Consider the following 19,044-nt stretch of genomic DNA (forward strand, 5'->3'; position numbering starts at 1 on the left):
TTTCCATACAAAGGCAAGAGGGCAAGGCATGACCTCAGGGTGGAGTGAAATATACGAGCCAAGGACAAAAAGAAGTGAGGAGGAAAAGTGATTGGGCCGTGGGGAAATATTTGGGGGTGGGTGGGAAATCTATAAAACTGCTCTTCCCTGTGATTTCTCCAGGTGTGACTGGTACAGAGAGCTTTGTGCACAAGAGGTCCAGTTCCGCACAGTCTGGGTATATAAGACCCCACACAGGCCAGGAACCCAACAGGCAAGCCTTCTGAATGGCCAAGGACCACCTGCTAACTATGGGCCAAAGCCTATCTGAATACATGGCACAGAGAATTTCTTAAAAAACGCTCCTCTGCCCAATGGCCCAACAGTCCCTATTACCAAATGCAAAATATTGTATACGTATGTGTGAACATTTTTTCTTAATTAAGTGCTTTACAGAGATGGAAATAGACAATGTAAGAAGCAAACGGTTATTCTGCTGAAAGGTAATTCGGAAATACTGCGGTCAGACGGGAAATGCGAAGATGCTCTGACTCCAAGTCTGGTGCGTGGAAATGCCGCAAAGGGACCATGAAGTACAGTAAGTGTCCATATATTTTCAGCAATAACTCTGCTGGTCTGAACTATGCAGGTCGTGTACTGGGTTATGCCGTAAGCACAGACCGTGCTGATTCACTCCGTGAAGCCTCGGTGTCCTGATGACAAAAACAGGGGAGGTGGGCCTACAGCTTTCCTGAGGAACTGCTCCATCCTCCAAGGATGTGGAAACCTGTCCCAAACGTCCCTTATGCAACAAAGGACACTGAGAGCCTCGATTTTCATGAGCTCCACGGAAGGAAAGGATTCTTGGGCAAAGGAAGCAAAATGACACCATTGCTGAAAAGACGATGCTGTTAGCTTGCGGAGCAATAAATTCCAACCCGAAGACCACGGACGAAATGTTTCAGCCCAATGAAGCAAGGGATCCCTTATACTGTATTAGTGTTTTAAAACCTAACATGTCCTGTGTTCTGGTGTGGGAAGAACGTATCATGCCCTTTCGTGAATGGATAAACCATATGAAAAGGCAAGTTTAAAAACAATTTTGCAACCAAAATCGCCAAATGGAGTTTGCTGGGTATTCCGTTGGAAAACTGAAGGATGGAATCCACATCTTCGCAATACCAGAGAGAAGTGAAAAAGAAAGAAGGCTTTCTCTGCGGTACTGAGATGCCATCTCTGGAACAAGCAACCTGGTCCGCAGACAGTGCGTCTGCGGCTGAACTGCTGTTGCCTGACAGCCCGTCTTATCTGCCAAATTGCTCATTAGGCCTGGCAATTTTCACCTGCGCCTCCGGTTTACATTTCAGCAGGGAATAAACATCAGCCTGCCGGCACCATCTTCAGCAGCGGGCTCCCAACACCCCCTTCACAGCCCGGTCCCCACCCACCTGCGATCCTCCAAACACGCTCACCTTGTGCACAGCACACACTATTATTTTTAAAATGTCAATCCGGCTTCCAGCTCATAGAAGCTGGCTTAGCTTACACAAAGCAAAAAAATACAAAAGAGAGAGAAGAGGCGAAATGAGCCCCATGTGACAATATGAAGTGGATCGACCAATAATTCACTTCATTTTTCACACCAAAAAAGAACACATAAATAATCAGAACGTGGTAAAGACGCTCGTTTCAGGGCATATTTCCGAGCGCACAGGTGACAAGAGAGCAGAGAAGAGGAGTTCACTTCCAATTGGATCCAACCCATCCAACCTTTATTATAAGTCTGAAAGGAGAGGACTCCAATTTACAAATAAACAATGGAGGTTCCGTGGCAACCAGAACAAAGGGGGGCTCAGTACTCCTGGCTGTTTCCACTGATCCCTGCCAATGAGCATGCTGACATTCGGAGGTGGATCAATACACAAAAAGATACAAAAGAGATACTTGGTGGGCAAAAAGCACCAAAGATAAAAAACAAAATGTCTGAGACCCCATAAAACAACTTCTGATGGAATACTGTTTTTCATTTTGCAGAAGTAAAATATTCACCACCAACCCTGCAATTAGCTAGAAAATTACAATAATTACAGCAATTTTGTATCCCATCTCCAATCCAATTAATAGATATATGACCTTGTCAACATGTAATAATCAGATTGCATCTACAACAAAACTGGATGAATTTTAGATGCTGAATAGAACTTGCACAGTAAGAAGGTAATTATTTGAAATACTGAGAATGCCATTTGTATGCCATGCTCCACTTCACAAGTTAAAAGGAAATACAATAGGAATATTATTTCTATTTTCAATATACATTTAAAGCAAAACCAGAAAATAGTATTCTAATATCAGTTAACGTTAAGAGGATAGATTTCTAAACCAAAGATCTTAGATCTCCTAGCAAGACAAACCCCATCTTGTATATCCTTGGGTAAGAAAAAAATTTAGAGATCAAGAATGAGGCAAGGCTGTTAACTTCATGACCAACCTTGTAGAGTAATTACTGACATCTCTGTGAGTTCTTAAAAGTAGGGAGCTGGTAAAATCTTACCAATTAGTTAAAGGGCATCATTTCAGAAATCCCAGAAATGGATAAAAGTTAACTGTAAAATTAACAAAGCTTAGAAATGTTAAAAGACCAAAGCTTAGAAATGTTAGAAGACCATCTAATCAGATACTTTGTTTCTCACTACTTCTACAGCAATTCTATTTCAAGAACTTTCTCCACCACTAGTGGTATATATATGCCACTTGCTGAGGCATGTGAAATCTTCAGTCTGGCTCTTCCAAAGCAAAGAGGAAATCAGCACTCTGGGGTGAAAAGGAATCCTGTCACCTTTGTAAGGCCAGGCTACCTCCAGAATCTCTGACCCCTATAAAATGCCTTTGAGAAAACAAAAACAGAAAAGAAAGAAAAGAAAGAAATCAGTGAAAAAAACAAAAAACTAACAAAAAAAAAACCTACTAGACTTGGTTGGTCTCAATGATTCGCTCAGAAGTTGTGCCCCTAAGCCTAGTGGGTCTCTCTTAGCCTAGATTTGTGAGCATGAAAAAATAGAAATAGTTAAACACCTATCACAGGACTGTGAGGTTAAGAGAACATGGTTCCAATTTGATTCTGTGTGAAAACACTCCACCCTACCTAAGAGAGGCAGTGTGTCCTGTCCAAGAAGACACTTCCTTGTTACTTAGGCTCTGTAACACCTCAGCCCTCTGGAGCATCCATAAGAACTGGGGCTGCATCATTAAAATCTTTCTACAACCCCTCATTAATCTCATGCTGATCATGTGTCACACACTACCAGCAGTTCACACATCTCATTTACTCTTCAGGATCCCGGCCCAGGTACGTGGAGATGAAGAAAATTGAGGATGAGCAGGATTCCTGATCTTGCCCAGTGTGGTACTGCCTTATCCTTTCTGATTCATGAATCCTCCAAGCCACTGTCCTTGAAAGAAGTATCTGCACAGTAAGCTCAGGTTAAAAACATAAAGTAGAAGGCATTCCGTTCCAAACTTATCAAAAATCTGGTAGGAAAAAAAAAAAAATCTATGAAGGTTATCAGAATCTGGTTATCTTGAAAGCGCAGTATACCCATCCATGCCTGAGAGGATACAAAGACCTTCCAAGAGAGGCCAGAACATCAGCGTTTCCAAGGGTTCAATGTCAAATGGCCCCATTCCTGAGGCGCCACTCCCCAAAATGGCTCTATTGGCCTGAACACCTCCCCGTCTCTCCACTGTGGACAGTCCTAAGGCAGAGGAGGTCCAGTGCCCAGCACTTCTAGAGGCCCCAATTTTTTTTTTAATTTCTTATTATAATTTGTTTTAATTTTTTGGCCTCGTCCACAGCACACAGAAGTTCCCAGGCCAGGGATCAAATCCACACCAAAGCAGTGACCTGAGCACTGCAGTGACAACACCAGATCTTTAACCTGCTGTGCCACAGGGAACTTAGAGGCCCAAATGCTTTACTTCTTCTTCTTTTTTTTTTTAAATCAGAAGGGTAAAAAAATGAAATTTGAGAGGAAAAGAAAGTGTTTTAATTTTTATTTCAGGTCATAGGAAAATGATACTTTTAGAATTTTCTTAGCTTCCATCAGTTCTTCATGGAATAAAGGAGACGAGTGAATTCATCCACAGGAAAATACGGGAAAGCTATCTTCAAGAAAAACACTGGGAGTTCCCATCATGGCACAGCGGAAACAAATCCGACTAGGAACCATGAGGTAGCGGGTTCAATTCCTGGCTTTGCTCGGTGGGTTAAGGATCTGGCATTGCCGGGAGCTGTGGTGTAGGTCACAGACGCAGCTCAGATCTGGTGTTGCTGTGGCTGTGGCATAGGCTGGCGGCTACAACTCCAATTAGACCCCTGGCCTGGGAACCTCTATATGCCATGGGTGTGACCCTAAAAAGATGAAAAGGCAAGAAAGAGAGAAACAGAAAGAGAGAAACAGAAAGAAAGAAAGAAAGAAAGAAAGAAAGAAAGAAAGAAAGAAAGAAAGAAAGAAAGAAAGAAAGAAAGAAAGAAAGAAAAGAAAGAGTAAGAAAAAGACAAATATTGAAGCTTTATTTATCTGAAATCCTGTATTAACCACGTCCTTAACCGGAGTTGATTACTCCTCGACTGAGCAAATATCTACATAATGTTGGCTCCCTTATTTTCATACTGAAAATGAGGAAGAACACTGAACATAACTCCTTGACGGCAAGGACTAGGCCTCATTACCTCAGCTCGGGACTCTGGTCGCCTAGCACAAAGCCTGGCCGGCCAGACCAGCTCTTGTTTTATTTCTGAAGCAGTAGTATTAATACCAGAGCCCATGACTCAGGGCAATGCGTAACTTTCACACAGTCTCCAAACCTTGTAATTAGTGGGTGTTTAACGTGCACTTGCCCAATGCCTGCCAAGGCTGTAAAATCTAAATGACCTTAGCAAATGAAATTCAGAGCTTCTTGCTCTGAATTTGTGTGTATTCTCCCACTGGCGGCTCTAAGACAACACATATGCTTCAAATCTAACTTCCTTTTCTCAAGAAAAACCAGGTAAAAGAGATATCTGGGGTTAAAAACAGCATTTAAATTTCAGCACACAGAGCCAGACCTACATGGGCAGTGGCAGTTTAGAAATGCTGTTGCTACAAGAAAAAAAAAATACACAAGAAATGCTGTTAAGTCAAAAGATACAAACTGATGGGCAGCAGTGCCATTCAAATTCCTCTTAATATAAAGTCAGGATTGGCCTTTGCTCCAACACTCTTTTTACGGTGCAGCTAAATTAAAGGTGCATCTTGCTTTATAAAACACATGGATAAAAAACCACAACACAACAAAGAGCTCTGTATTTAATTATATACATTAAGGTATAATTACTAACTTAAAGACACTGTTCTCCAAATGTCAGGTACCTATGAAGACTTGTACTATTATTATTTAAAATTTCCTTTAAATCAAAATTAGGCAATCCATTTTGCATACACAAGGTTATTCCAAGCAGAGCATCATTAATGCACAGACTTAATCAGCTTGTATATAATAAAAGAAAACAAAAGGACCTGTGTACAACCTACACGTTACTTTGTGTACCATACACGATACAACCCTCGCATCTTGAAAAACACTGCCCGAAGTACAGGCCACACTAGATTTTTTTTTTTTAAATCGCGTATCCATGTAGTCATCAAATGCTACTTCTTTTTTTTAACTTTTTTTCCTTTTTATGATTTTTGTTTTTTCCACTATAGTTGATTTACAGTGTTCTGTCAATTTCTACTGTACAGCAAAGTGACCCATTCATACATATATGTATATTCTTTTTCTCACATTATCCTCCATCATGTTCCATCACAAGTGACTAGATATAGTTCCCTGTGCTATACGGCAGTATCTCATTGCTTCTCCACTCCAAATGCAATAGTTCACACCTATTAACTCCAGACTCCCAGTCCATCCCACTCCCTCCCCCTCCACCTTAGCAACCCCAAGTCTGTTCTCCAAGTCCATGAGTTTTTTTCTCTGTGGAAAGGTTCATTTGTGCTGTATAATAGATTCCAGACATAGGGCTATCAAATGTTATTTCTATAAAATTAGTTTAAAATATATTTGTTCATGCATGTGCACAAACAAACCTCAGTCTCCTAAATACAAGGAAATGTCCAGCTAAAACACCTAATACTGGCTGTTCTGGTCCTGGCTTCCTTGGAAACATTTTCCACTGTGCCCAGCTCTCATGTGACTATTCTCATCCAGCTGATACAAAGCAATTTTAGGATGTGGCTGATGCTGGTCCGCATCCACACACAATACCTGTCCCCTCATGCAATGTGCCTTCACATCCTCTGCATCTCTATGTGGCTACTTTCCCTGTGGTTTCTGATGGATCGTCAGCCGTGTTAACCACTAAACTGATATTCTTTCCTTGTTTTCCTCATATGTGTCTTCAAGGGACAGTGGAAGCAGAAACAGTTTATGAACATCTAGAAGCAAGTTACCAGAATGCTGTGGACTGCCACCAATGCAAAAAGGGGGATTCTAAGTATTCTCTAACTATAGGCTGTATATCATTTTAAGTATTACCTAACTATAGTCTACATACTATTTTACATGTAATTATATTCTAAATATTATTAACTACAGTCCATATATTATTTTACATGTAACTACATTCTAAATATTATCTAACTAGAGCCTATATATTATTTTACATATCATTACATTTTATTACCTATCTCCACATGAAGAGCTATTGGAGACTACAAGTAACATCACACAAGACTCAATTTTCCACTCGAACAGCTGAAACGTTTCTATATGGATGTGCCTAAAAGATAAAGGATTTATAACTTATAAATTGCTTACTCTTAATGCTCCATTATAAGAGTACATAACTATAAACACTAACTCTTATCTTTAGCAGAAGTTCTTGCCTTTTCCGAGTAAGCTTGGTAGGAATGGCTACAGAATTCTTCGAGCTAGCGTCCTGGAATTTGAGTGGTCTGCATCGTAGGCTTCCCAAGACAAACCCACTAAGTCCAATATTGTCTTTCCTTGAGCTGGTATCTAACAGCAGCTCTTCCAAATCCCTAAAGATAAGGACGGCCCTAAGGTCTCTGCATCCCCTGCTCTCCAGATAAAGTTCCAGGAATGGCTGTAACCAAGCGGATGGTCAATCAAACATGCTGTTTTGTTTCCGTGGGAGGCCTTTGATTATTTCTATTTGTTTGAGCATTCAGAAAAAAATGCAGGGAAAGAAAAATTCAGGTACTATAACTTTATCATCCTGACTGACCTTTAGTGAGCAATTAAAAGTCTACCAGTCCAAAGTAAAGTAAGCCCAATCTATTGAAATGTAAAGAATCTTGCCCACCTCTCTGCAAAAGACATTTGCCCAGGTTCTACACTTAATCAATTTCTGATAAAAACAGATAATGAATTCCATTCACAGGAGCATGGCTGGATAACAAAAGCTGGCATCCCCGTAAATGAAGATGAAATATGCACTTACTCGCACGAAGGACAGAAGGGGTGACCTCAATCTCACTTGTTGCTTGGTAAGGCTGGAAGGCTGAAACATTGTTGGGGCCAAGCTCACTGCCAAATATCTCCGGACTCTGGGTGCCCGTGGAGCTGGCACTGGTGCCATCACCTCCATGATGGGGGTCTTGCTCGTCAAACACCGCTACCAGCTAGAAATGAAAGGTCAATGTGCAATTACGAACAAAGGCATGACAACCAAAAACGTAAACCACACTGAATACAAATCTGCAGAGGAGAAATACTGATGTTTCCACACCCGGGAAGGTTATGTTTTAGGAAGCCAAAACTCAAAGAGAGAGTCTCGCCCTGGACTTTGATGCTTGACGTTTATATTTCTAGGTTGTATGTGTCATACCCAAAATTCTATGGGGGGAAAATAATAAAATGGTTTTATATCACAGAATGCTAAAGGGGATGCAGTGAATTTAAATCTTTTGGTACATGGTATATCAGGTGGAAAAGAAAGTGCATATATACCTATATGGATTTCATATACATGCTACACAGTATACACAGCATAAGGTACAGAGACCCTTCACAGAGGAAAAAGGAGATACTAACAACCATGAAGCATCTGCTCATTTGTGCAAAGGAAATCCAGAAAGGATAAAAGAAATGAATGAGACTAGTAACCTACAAGGAGACAGTGGGAACAGGGTTGAAAGAGAGAATGAACAGATAAGGGAAATAACAGGGTGGTGACACTTTTCTGAATATATTTTCCATAACTCCGACTCTTACAGATATCATAATGATTAAAATCCTAAAACGGACAAAAAATTACAATCAACCAGGATGGCAAGGTGAGGGGAGAGGAGTCAGGGATTCTAACACGGAACACAAACAAATGAAACCCAACTGAGTTACAGACGAAAAATATAACCACAACCACACCAAAGGGGATAGGGAAGAAAAGAACAAAGGAACTTTGTAAAACTATTTTCACTGCTTAATGAAAAGCTAAAGACAAAAAGAACTGGTACAGAAATACTGTATTCTAGTTAGAAAACTTGTTTCTCACATGCATATGATACAGAAATTCATACACAAACACACAGTAGGAATGAAGGAATGAACAAGAAAACTATTTTGGATAATGGTAACCAACATTCTCACTATCAGAAATAGAAGTTACAAAAAAAGGAAATAAACTGTAGTATCAAATTAGAGTTAGAGACATCTACATAAAAATCTATATGGTTTTTATAAGGAGGTAGGCAAACAAGTGCAAATGCATGTGTGGTATTCAGACATGAATTTCTTAGGTCTGTTCACTGAGAGATCAGAAAAGCAATGATGTTGCTTCCGTGTCAAATTGCTAGTCAAGAAACAATGAACTCAAGTATCCAGATCTTGGGTTCTAATACCATTCTCCAATAAATGAACTAAAACTCCTTAGAAAAATAGTTAATTCCAGGGTTGGGGGCAGAAAAAAATAGATACGATGAGTCATGGAACACCTTGTAAAGCTAAAGAGCCCATCAAAGGAAGCACATCAGAGTCCCCGTCGTGGCTCAGTGGTAACTCGACTAGTCCATGAGGACTCGGGTCCGATCCCTGGCCTTGCTCAGTGGGTTGAGGATCGGGCATTGCCGTGAGCTATGATGTAGGTCTCAGATGCAGTTCGGGTCTGATGTTGCTCTGGCTGTGGCACAGGCCAGTAGCTGCAGCACCAATTCCTCCCAAGCCTGGGAACTTCCATATGCTGTGGGTGCCACTCTAAAAGGACAAAAAATAAATAAATAAATAAGGAAGCACATTAAAGGGAATTGGGTGCCAACCTGAAGGAGTGCCCCACAGCCAAGAGTGGGACACCTGTAAACAATGAAATACTGACAGCACTGGAGTATAACCTATGATAAACTAAACATCTGTGAGTCCACAATGACATAAATAAATAATTGGAGAAATAACTAAATAGATGGCAGAGAACAAACAGCTCTGACTTCCTGAAGCATCCCGGTTAATACGTATGGAAGAAGTAACAGAAAGCAAAAGCATCATGAGGCAATCTGCACAGTCACAACTGTCGCAAGGCAAGATCTGCGCGTGGATGCTAACATCACGGGGTGAGAACATGATGCAATGAGCATCTCTCCACCAGATTCCTTTTAATGAAAAAGAAAAAATAGTCTCTTTGCAGGGCAGGAACTTGGCAGACAGTACTTCACCAAGTAATAAGACCTACCAAGGGCGTGTACCCGCTGAACAATTCACTGAGAAGCAGCAACATTATTTCTGCGGCATCCCTGCCCCGAACGCATAACTTTAACCACAAGGCAACATCAGACAAATCCAAAAGGAGGGACATTCTATAAAATAACTCATACTCGTTAAAAATATCAAGGTCAGGAGAGTGAAAGACCGATGAAAGTGTGTAAATTGAAGGAGACGGAGGAGAAAGACACACTGCCTGCAGTGTGAGGTCTTTGCCTGGATTCTGGGCTAGAAAAGGGCATTAGTGGGAAAGCAGCAAATTCAGATGAGGGCAATAGATGAGTTAGTAGCACTGACTCAGTATTTCCTAACTGTGGTAACTACACTATGGTTTTGTTGGATGTTAACGTGAGCCATAGATGAAGGGAATATGTCTTTCTGCAACTTTTCTGAAATAGAAAATTATTTCAAAATTGAAACATTTTGTAATCCAGCATTACAAGTACCATAAAAAAGAAAATTCAATTTATTTCTTCATATAACCCAACAGCAGCAGCTCTTCTTTAAAATCTCAAAGAGTAATGAAGTTCTAAGACACAGCAACACGTTGGCAACTCCCCCACCAACTCCATGCCTGGCAAAGCTAAGTTCAGCCTTCCAAGGAAAGAAGAGCTAGGACTGTACCCAAATGGAACCACGCCTTCTGCCTCCAGCCCAAGCCCTCTCAACACCAATACTCCTATCAGTTAAAGAACCGAAAGATGTATTCCCAGGATGTGGAAAGTATTTATAATTACAGTTTGTCACGTTGCACAAATGCTACCTGCATCAATCAATTCATAAGACAAAAAAAAACCACCATAAGGTCATAGAGACACAAAGACAAACAGGAAGCGCAGCATCCTGCTGTGGCATCTTATATAATTAGCTGATTAAACAATCTGGAGGAAGATTAAGTGCTAAGAAAAAATTAAAGTAGGATGAATAGTTGGGCCACTCAACCTCATAATAAGCAACATCAGTGGGGAAAGAATCCAAAGCAGTTATTAGAAATAGAAAGGTGTTTGTATGTATACACTAGAGTTTCCATATACTGTATGCACATATACACTAAATCGGCCTGTTAACAAGCTGACTGACAATCTGCCTGAAAAGCATTTTCCCATAACAAAGACAATCTACAGATCAGAGGTCAGCGAACATTTTTCTAAAAAGGTCAAGACAGTAAATGTTTTTGGAACCGCACAATTCATTCATTTAGTCTCTGACACAACTATTCTACTCTACATTGTAACATGAAACCAGCCAGGCACGCAACACATAGACAAATGAGGGTGACAAGGTTCAAATAAAACTTTATTTACAAAGCAGGTGGTGCAACAAACTTCACCCATGGGCCAGAGTTTGACAACCATGCACTAGATGGCTCATTCCTTGAGGTACCGCCAGTTTAAAATTTTCAATCTGGGAAATAAAACTAAAAGTCGAGGTCCCTCGGTAACCCTGACAAGCTAACAATATTCATTTCAAGCTCTTCATCGGGATTTTGAATTTCTATGCTTGATTTTAATATCAAACTTCTCACAAGGTGTGTGGCTTAATATGCATTTTGAAGATATTAAGTTTTGACATTTTGGCGCTTAATTGGAAGCAAATGAAATTCAAGTTTTGTTATTAACTTTTCACAATGATGTGTTCTCTCAAGAATCAAGTCCTTTCTGCAAACGGAAAATGGAGATTGAAAATGACAAAGAACGCGTCTTTAAATGCCATGCACGATGAAGAACTTATACACGGATATTAGCTTCAATAATTATCTCCAGCATTTTTAGAAAACACAAGTATTATGAAATCTGGACTGTGCCATGAACAAATGCTGTTTGAATTTCAGTGGCAGAATCACAGTTGGTGATTTGCAATATGCCAATAACATACAATTCTACAGCTTTCTTTTATACCAAAATTTAAGTGCCAGGTGCAGATATAAAGTAATTTTGTGTTAAATTGGGAAGGATATATAATTTTAGAAAATCTACTCTACAAGAATACATAGTAGCAGAGCGAAAGAAAATGAGGCCTACACAGAAACATCACATATTAAAAACCTCCATCATGCCCTTCAAAAAATAAAGAAAATGTCTTGCTTTTAAATTTGTGAAACGTGACTCACATCTAACAGATGGAACCTTCACTGCTGTCCATGAAGTAGATTGCTTTTGAAAGTTCATTTTCACTTTCAATCGTTATTACTTAATTTCTCTTCTGATCCATGCACCCATCAAGGCTCCACGAGAAAAGACTGGCAGATTTTAGGACAATGCCTCCAATGACCCACCTATACATAAACTCGGCCACATGTCCTTTCCGCTGCCTGAAACATCCGAACCCTCCAACAGAAAACCCATTTTACAGAGAGCACATGCAAATGCATGTACAAACCACTCAGATCCAGAGTGGCCCCTTTAATGAGTAAAATTATGAGCTGAACGCATGTAGCAAAGTGGCGAAGAGCATCGAACCCACACTTCAAGAGACCTACATTCAAATCCAGCTCCGACCTTACTTCTTAGAGGAGGGCTGGCCTGACCCACCGGCCTCGTTATCATCTCTTAAGCCCTACTTTCCTCATCTCGAAAGAGAAGGAGGGTTGTGGTGGCAGACCGTGCCCATCACTGTCCACATCCAAAGCCTCAACACCTGAGGCTTTGCTTTCATGGATGTCCTCCTTCCACGGCAGAGGGACTTGACGATGTGACTCAGATTAAGGACCTTAAGACAGGAAGACTGTCCTAACTACCCAACAGACTCCATCCAATCACACCAGCCTGGAAAAGCGGAGACCCTCTCCCCGGGGGCAGAGGGAGATGTGACAGTGGTTACGGAGACACTGCATCGCTGGCATTGAGGATGAAGGGAGCCATTAGCCAAGAACGCGGGGGCCCCCGGAAGGCAAGGAAGTGAGTTCTCCCTGGGGCCGCCAGGAAAGAAGGAGGCTCTACGGGCACCCTGATTTCACCCATGTCAGAATCCTACCCTGCAGAGCACTGAGTTAATAAACTAGCAATGTCTTAAGCCACTAGCTTGCGGTAATTAGCTCCGGCCATAGGAAACTGACCTAGTGCCTCTCCACTTGGACTTGCGACAAACAAGACAGAAGGCATGTCAACTCGAAGAACACAAACACACACTCGCTGCTAGCTATTATCAAGTTCTAATGTGCTGGCTGATAAAGAGACCTTCCGGTAAACTCCAGGATAAGCAGCAAGGTCTTCTACACTCGAGTCATAAGAGGGACAAACAACAGGAAAAGGGAAGGAGAAACCTTGCTGAAAAGGTCAACGTCGCAATCGCCAGACTGAGGTTCTTCCGCAGGTGCCCTCCCCCACCTCCCGCCACCCCTTCCCCAGACACAGGGCAGCTTTTTATAATGCCTTTCACGGAAAAGGAAACAGATCCAGAAAGATTAATATGATGAGAGATTAGCTATAAATAAGTACAGAATGAATCTGAAACCGGAAATGAGACCTATCCAACTTCAGTAATGCTACTTTCTCCTAACCTTCCCAGCCCAGAGCATCATGTGGACAGCGTGGCCCTTGGGAAACCCTGGGCGAGGACCACCCACACGCCTTGGAAGGGAACTCTGTTCATTCTTCTTCCTCTCCTTTTTTGTTGCGGGGGCGGAGAGCGTGTCAGAGGCACGTGGAAGTTCCTGGGCTCCAACCAGCTCCATAGCAGCAACAAGCTGCTACGGTGATAGCACCAGATCCTTAACCCACTGCATCACGAGGGAACTCCCTGTTGATTCTTGATTAACCAAAGGAATAACGTCCTTATCAAGTTAACATAATTTTACGACGACCACCTAAAAGTTTCTGAACATACTTGAGGGTAACGATGCCAGTGATACCACCACTCAGTCTTCATCAGAAGAGCTTTTTAATTTTTTGTTTGTTTGTTTGGCTGCACCCACGGTATATTCGACCTATGCCACAACTGCGGCCACGTCACTGGATCCTTCACCCACTGCGCGGGGCCAGGGAATGAATTCGTGCCACTGCAGAGACACCACCTCTGGATCCTGAAAACGCGGTGCCGCAGCAGGAACTCCCAGAAGAGCTTTTTTAAAGCATCAAAAGATCCTGCAGATTGTGTCTTCGTCCAGGAAATGGCAGGTGACTTAAATCAGGCAGTTGGCTAAGTGAGATGGCAAAGACACCAGGCCCAGACTCCACAGCCATGGAAGCTGCTTGACTGTGACAGCCCCGGAGTTGTCCTTCCTTCCATCTCTGTTGATTTCTGCGTGTGCCGGCTGAAGGAAAAGGTGATTACTACAGGAATGTCTTTTGTGTACTCCACACTAATATACTGAATTGTTTGACTGTGAAATAAAGACCTATAATTCTTTAGAAAGGCATTTCTGGCCTTGGAGAAGGTCCAGGGCATGTGGAAAAATACTCAAAACCACAAGGAACTTGAAGGTGCCTTTCAGACCCTTCCTTCCCCTAAGGAATGTGAGTGGCCTCAATAAAGAAGCCAGACTCCACTGAATCATTTGGTCTCTGGTATCAAGACAAAATCAACAAGAAACACAAAAGAGAAAGTGCACTTGATTGTGCCACTGGTGGGGAATTTAAGGATAAGGCTGATGCTTTTGAACCCCAAATAATGATGTATCATGTGAAACAACACATCTTGCGGGCGGGGGGGGGGGTGTTTCATGGGTATATCTGCTTATAAAGAATAAATGCAACAGAGAGAAAAGGCAATGCAAATGTGAGAGTGATAGCACACTGCAAACGTTTCAAAAGATTAACCACAAAAACCAAGTAGTTGGAGATGCACGTATTTTACAACCAAAGTGAGGATATTCCATAAGATACAATTTTAAACTATTAGTGATAGTCAACAATTCCAAAAATGACTTTTTCTTCCCATAGGTCAATCTGGATGAGGACTGGGAGCTTCTATAGTTAGGATCATACATATCAATACCTCTACTTTTTTTAACTTTCTTTTTTGACCCTTCAACCCAGGATACACTTTTTAAAATGTCGTAAAGTAGGAGTTCCCTTCATGGATCAGTGGTTAACGAACCTGACTAGGATCCATGAGGATGCAAGTTTGAGCCCTGGCTTCGCTCAGTGGGTTAAGGATCCAGCATTGCTGCAAGCTGCAGCAGCAGATACAGCTCAAATCCAGTCGCTGTAGCATAGGTCTGCAGTTGCAGCTCTAATTTGACCTCCTAGCCCAGAAACTTCCATATGCCATAGGTGCAGCTGTAAAAAGAGAAGAAGAAAAAAAAAAGTATTTGGGTTCCTGAATTTCCCTTTATCCATTCCTCTTAAAAAAAAAAAAAAATCACTTATAGATGTCTCCCAGAATGCACACTTGATAACCTGCGGCACATAAGTAAAACGAAAATTAACAGCCACTAGCATGGTTATGTGGATCAGTGCAGTGTGTTATCTACCCCTAAGAAGGGAACCTAACAAGATAAAAATATACCACGGTGGGGGGACGGGGGTGTTAGTAAGACATTCCCCTCAATACCCAAACAGGTGAGAGACCAATGACATCAGAAGCTCCTGTCAATGACCAAAGGTCACTGTTCCCCAAGAGCCCGCAGCATCCTTCAAAATAGCAATATTTCTTGGTCACAGATGCCTAATAAAGATATAATACTTCATCTGGAAATCACAGTGAAATAGAGGATACTCTGCAGCTTACATTTCAGAGCTGGGATTTAACTCTGCTGTCCCTCGGGGTGACACACTCTGTCACCCACTGAGCCTTCAGACTAATTAGATCCCCAATTTAAGTTATGCTCAACGATCAGCCGCAGACCACAAGGAACATACGCAAATGCTGTGGCCATCAGGGGGCTGACCCACTGGTCAGACACAATATAAACCCCCTCCCTCCCACCTGATCACCAAGGGCCACTGTCCCATCTGTACACCTCCATGAGGGTACAGCTATATTACACGCATGTTAAGTGCTAATAAAAACCAAGACTGCACAGTATGATGAAACAAAATAATTCTGAAACCGGTTAATCATGTGGGGAGAGAGGTTGCCTCCAAACCAGAAGAGGTGGTATTCCTTGGGATTTTACCATGAACACATACAAAGAGATGATGGTAAAACTGAAAAAGAAACCCTATGAACCTCAGAATCAAATACAATGATGTCATAACTATGATGGAGATATGGGGGAAAAAAACTATTAAATCCATGTGTAAGCTTTCTAGTGTCTGAACTTACTCTAATGACAGAGCCAACACTAAATGCTTCATCACTCTCTGACTCTTACTTGCTCTCATGATTCGTTAAAAACTCATTTAAATAGAGCTACCATTTTACTGCCTGAGTAAGCAAAACTATAGTCAAAGAATATATTTGGGCCAATGGCGTTTTATATAATAGCAGTGATATAAGCTATACCAATAAAAACTCATTGCAGAAGGAGAACCTCAAGCTTGCTACTGGAAAACGTTAAATGTTACATATGCAAGATTAATCCTCTGCTTCCTCAGCACTTAAGAAATAAAGCATATTTTGTTTGGTGGGGGAAAAAAAAAACCCATAGCTTATAGAAAACCTCTAAAACGCTATGAGCACTCGGAAGACCCAGCCATTTTTCCTCCTGGCTAAGCTACGGGTGGCAAAGAGTTGGAGTCTGTTCCCCGCGCTGAACCAGGAGCCTGGACCTCAAACCTGCCTCAACTTCCAGCTCTCAGGCTGGAGGTTGGAGAGGCAGCAGGACCTCAGGGATGGCTCCCCACCCTGCCACTCTGCCAACCTCCCAGCTGACATCACTCCGAGAGTGAGTGAGGTGTGCAAACAGGCTTCACCAGCCAGGTGTTTTCACCTGTACACAATTTAGCCGGACAATTAGTATGCCTTGTATATTGACTCAGGAACAGCTATTCAAGCATGAGCTTCAGGAATGGTTGTATTAAGGAATCCTAAATGAGAGACTCCCCCAAGAGTGACCCCTCTGATAAATGCAGTAGTCTGGGGGTTGGGGATCAACATTAAAGGATAACTAAGTGTTACGAGTCAAAAGTCAGTATCACGTAGGCAATCGGGCACTGTCAGACAAGCTAAAACCACACACACACAGAAAATATACACCACACACACACACACACACACACTCACAGCCTTTCAATACCTTGCTCTAAACTGTAATTAAAAGATTGGCTACTAGGAGTTCCCATTGTGGTGCAGCAGAAGTGAATCCAACTAGTATCCACGAGGACGTAGGTTCAATCCCTGGCCTCACTCAGTGGTTTAAGGATACGGTGTTGCCGTGAGCTGTGGTGTAGGTCCCAGACGTGGCTCGGATCCTGCATTGCTGTGGCTGTGGTGTAGGCCAGGAGCTGTAGATGATTCGCTACCAAAACCCACAGCCCCAACCACATGACTCGCACTTGGTTGAACAAGTAAGCACGAGCGGCACGTCCCTTCTCGGTTCCACAGAGACGTACCATTGCACCTTGGCTCCCGAGTTTGCGGCACCATCCTCAACTCTCCCCAACCCCAGACCCACAGACCTAAGGGATGACAAGCTGCATTGTGATGGCTCAGCCCAGACACGCAGTAGCACAACTGCCACCCAGAAGGTCCTATGAGAGCTCACACGGGCCGTCCTGCACGTCTGGATTTCTGCCTCCACTTGGTGAGTCCACTGAGGCCGAGTTGAGATCTTTAGTGACTCATCACTAAATTTCCTTGCCAGTCAAATCCGGGGAACTATAATACTTTAATTTTTTGGCAATCAGTAGTGGAAAACTTCCCATCCTAAAATAGAAATTTGAAGGCTCACTTCCTTTGTTCCAAATCTTGCAAATTATGTTTAAAATTAAAAGCACAAGAAAAGAAAACTTGGCTCCGGCCCCACCAATCCATGGGTACTGAAAAGGCGTGAAACAGAAAGCATCTCAGCGCAACGTTAGACCTAGACACAGAGCACTAAAGGTAAGCGAATCGTCGTCCCTGCCATTTACAGACAAGACAATACTTCCGACTAAGGGAACCAGCCTTGTTTCCAAGGCAACTTGCCATTTGTAGAGGGGACTCACTTGGGGGTCAGTAATCCCTTAACTGCTGACTTCACAACTAGAACCAGATTCCCACTGATATCTTAGCTTCCACCTAAAAGCATCATCAGAAAAAAAAGAGAAAAAAAAATAAAAGACTGAGAGTTTAACTGCTTGAAAAGAAGAACCAGAATTCAAAAGATTCTGTTGCATTGACTTTGAGGAGTGGGAGGGAATTCGAGAGAAAAGAGTGACTAAGAAAAGCACAGCAGAAGAACCGGGAGTCGCTCTTCACAGCGATTCGTTTCCCAAACCCACTGCTTCTGTTCACTCCGAGTTCTGAATGAAAGTTCCCTCTCCACTGAGACATCACAAAAAGCCACTCTTCATTCTGACAACCACAAGCCAATATGAGCACAAGATCAGAGTTCAACAAATTTGTTTTGTAAAATATAACACTAATGTTACATTACAAAATGCCTTTCAGTTTAATTTGCATGCCAAAAGAAAAAGTGTGATTTTTAAATATCCACCCAGAGGCAGAGATGAAAAACTTCAAACGTTCTCTGACTCCTTTTTGCTACACTCATTATTTTACCAGCTTCTACAAAGGAGAGATAACGTGTCCTTGACATGCTCCCAAATTATCTTCAGTATGCAGCACAATGCTGATTAAATTAGGCTCATTTTAATCAGCTGGCAGGTTTATTCAAAAAGTAACTAAATAATAAAATTCTTTATAACAACTCTTCATTAGTATAACCTGCGTAGCAATGTTTTTTTAAAAAAAAAAAAGGCGAACACCGAATAAATACTAATTGTGTGTCAATCCTCCCCCCCCCCATTTGACAGATGGAAGAAATACCTTAGAAGTTAAACACCCCCCCCCATTCACAAATTGCTTAAATACTAAAACTTCACACAAATCTTTTGAAATTCAGTGCCATCTAATGGATTTAAGCAAGCACAAAGAGTTTGGAAACCTTAAGTTTTAGGAGAACCCACTCCGAAGAGGGTCAAAGCCGCTGCTTTCCTTCCACTTACGTCTCACAGAAAACTTCCCCATGCTGACCTGAGTGGGGCCGGGGTACAAACTCCAGGTCATCACCCCACCATCTGCAGGGCCCTCGGCTCGTTTCGCTAAGGCGAGGCTGCCAGTCTTGGATGGGCTCCCCAGGACACGTGAAGCTCAGAGAGGTGACCCCCGCCCCCAGCTGTGGAACCCTGGACACTCTCTTTCACATTCTGGGTCTCAGCGCTGCACAGGCACGTGGCCTGTGTTGTTTTACTTAATTCTGACAAAGTGCTCTGAAGAATTCCC

General features: G+C 42.2%; 1 protein-coding gene across 22 annotated transcripts in view; it reads right to left on the reverse strand.

The window, feature by feature from the left end:
* The window catches only part of PARD3 (par-3 family cell polarity regulator), a 629,826-nt gene that overhangs the window by 375,416 nt on the left and 235,366 nt on the right, over positions 1–19,044 (reverse strand). For all 22 annotated transcript variants that reach the window (XM_047755497.1, XM_047755490.1, XM_047755482.1 and 19 more), the window contains one exon: positions 7,487–7,667. In XM_047755497.1, coding sequence (XP_047611453.1) covers positions 7,487–7,667 — 181 coding nt within the window. The remainder of the gene's footprint in view (positions 1–7,486; positions 7,668–19,044) is intronic.

This window comes from Phacochoerus africanus, chromosome 12, assembly GCF_016906955.1.
Source record: "Phacochoerus africanus isolate WHEZ1 chromosome 12, ROS_Pafr_v1, whole genome shotgun sequence".
Taxonomy (NCBI): domain Eukaryota; kingdom Metazoa; phylum Chordata; class Mammalia; order Artiodactyla; family Suidae; genus Phacochoerus; species Phacochoerus africanus.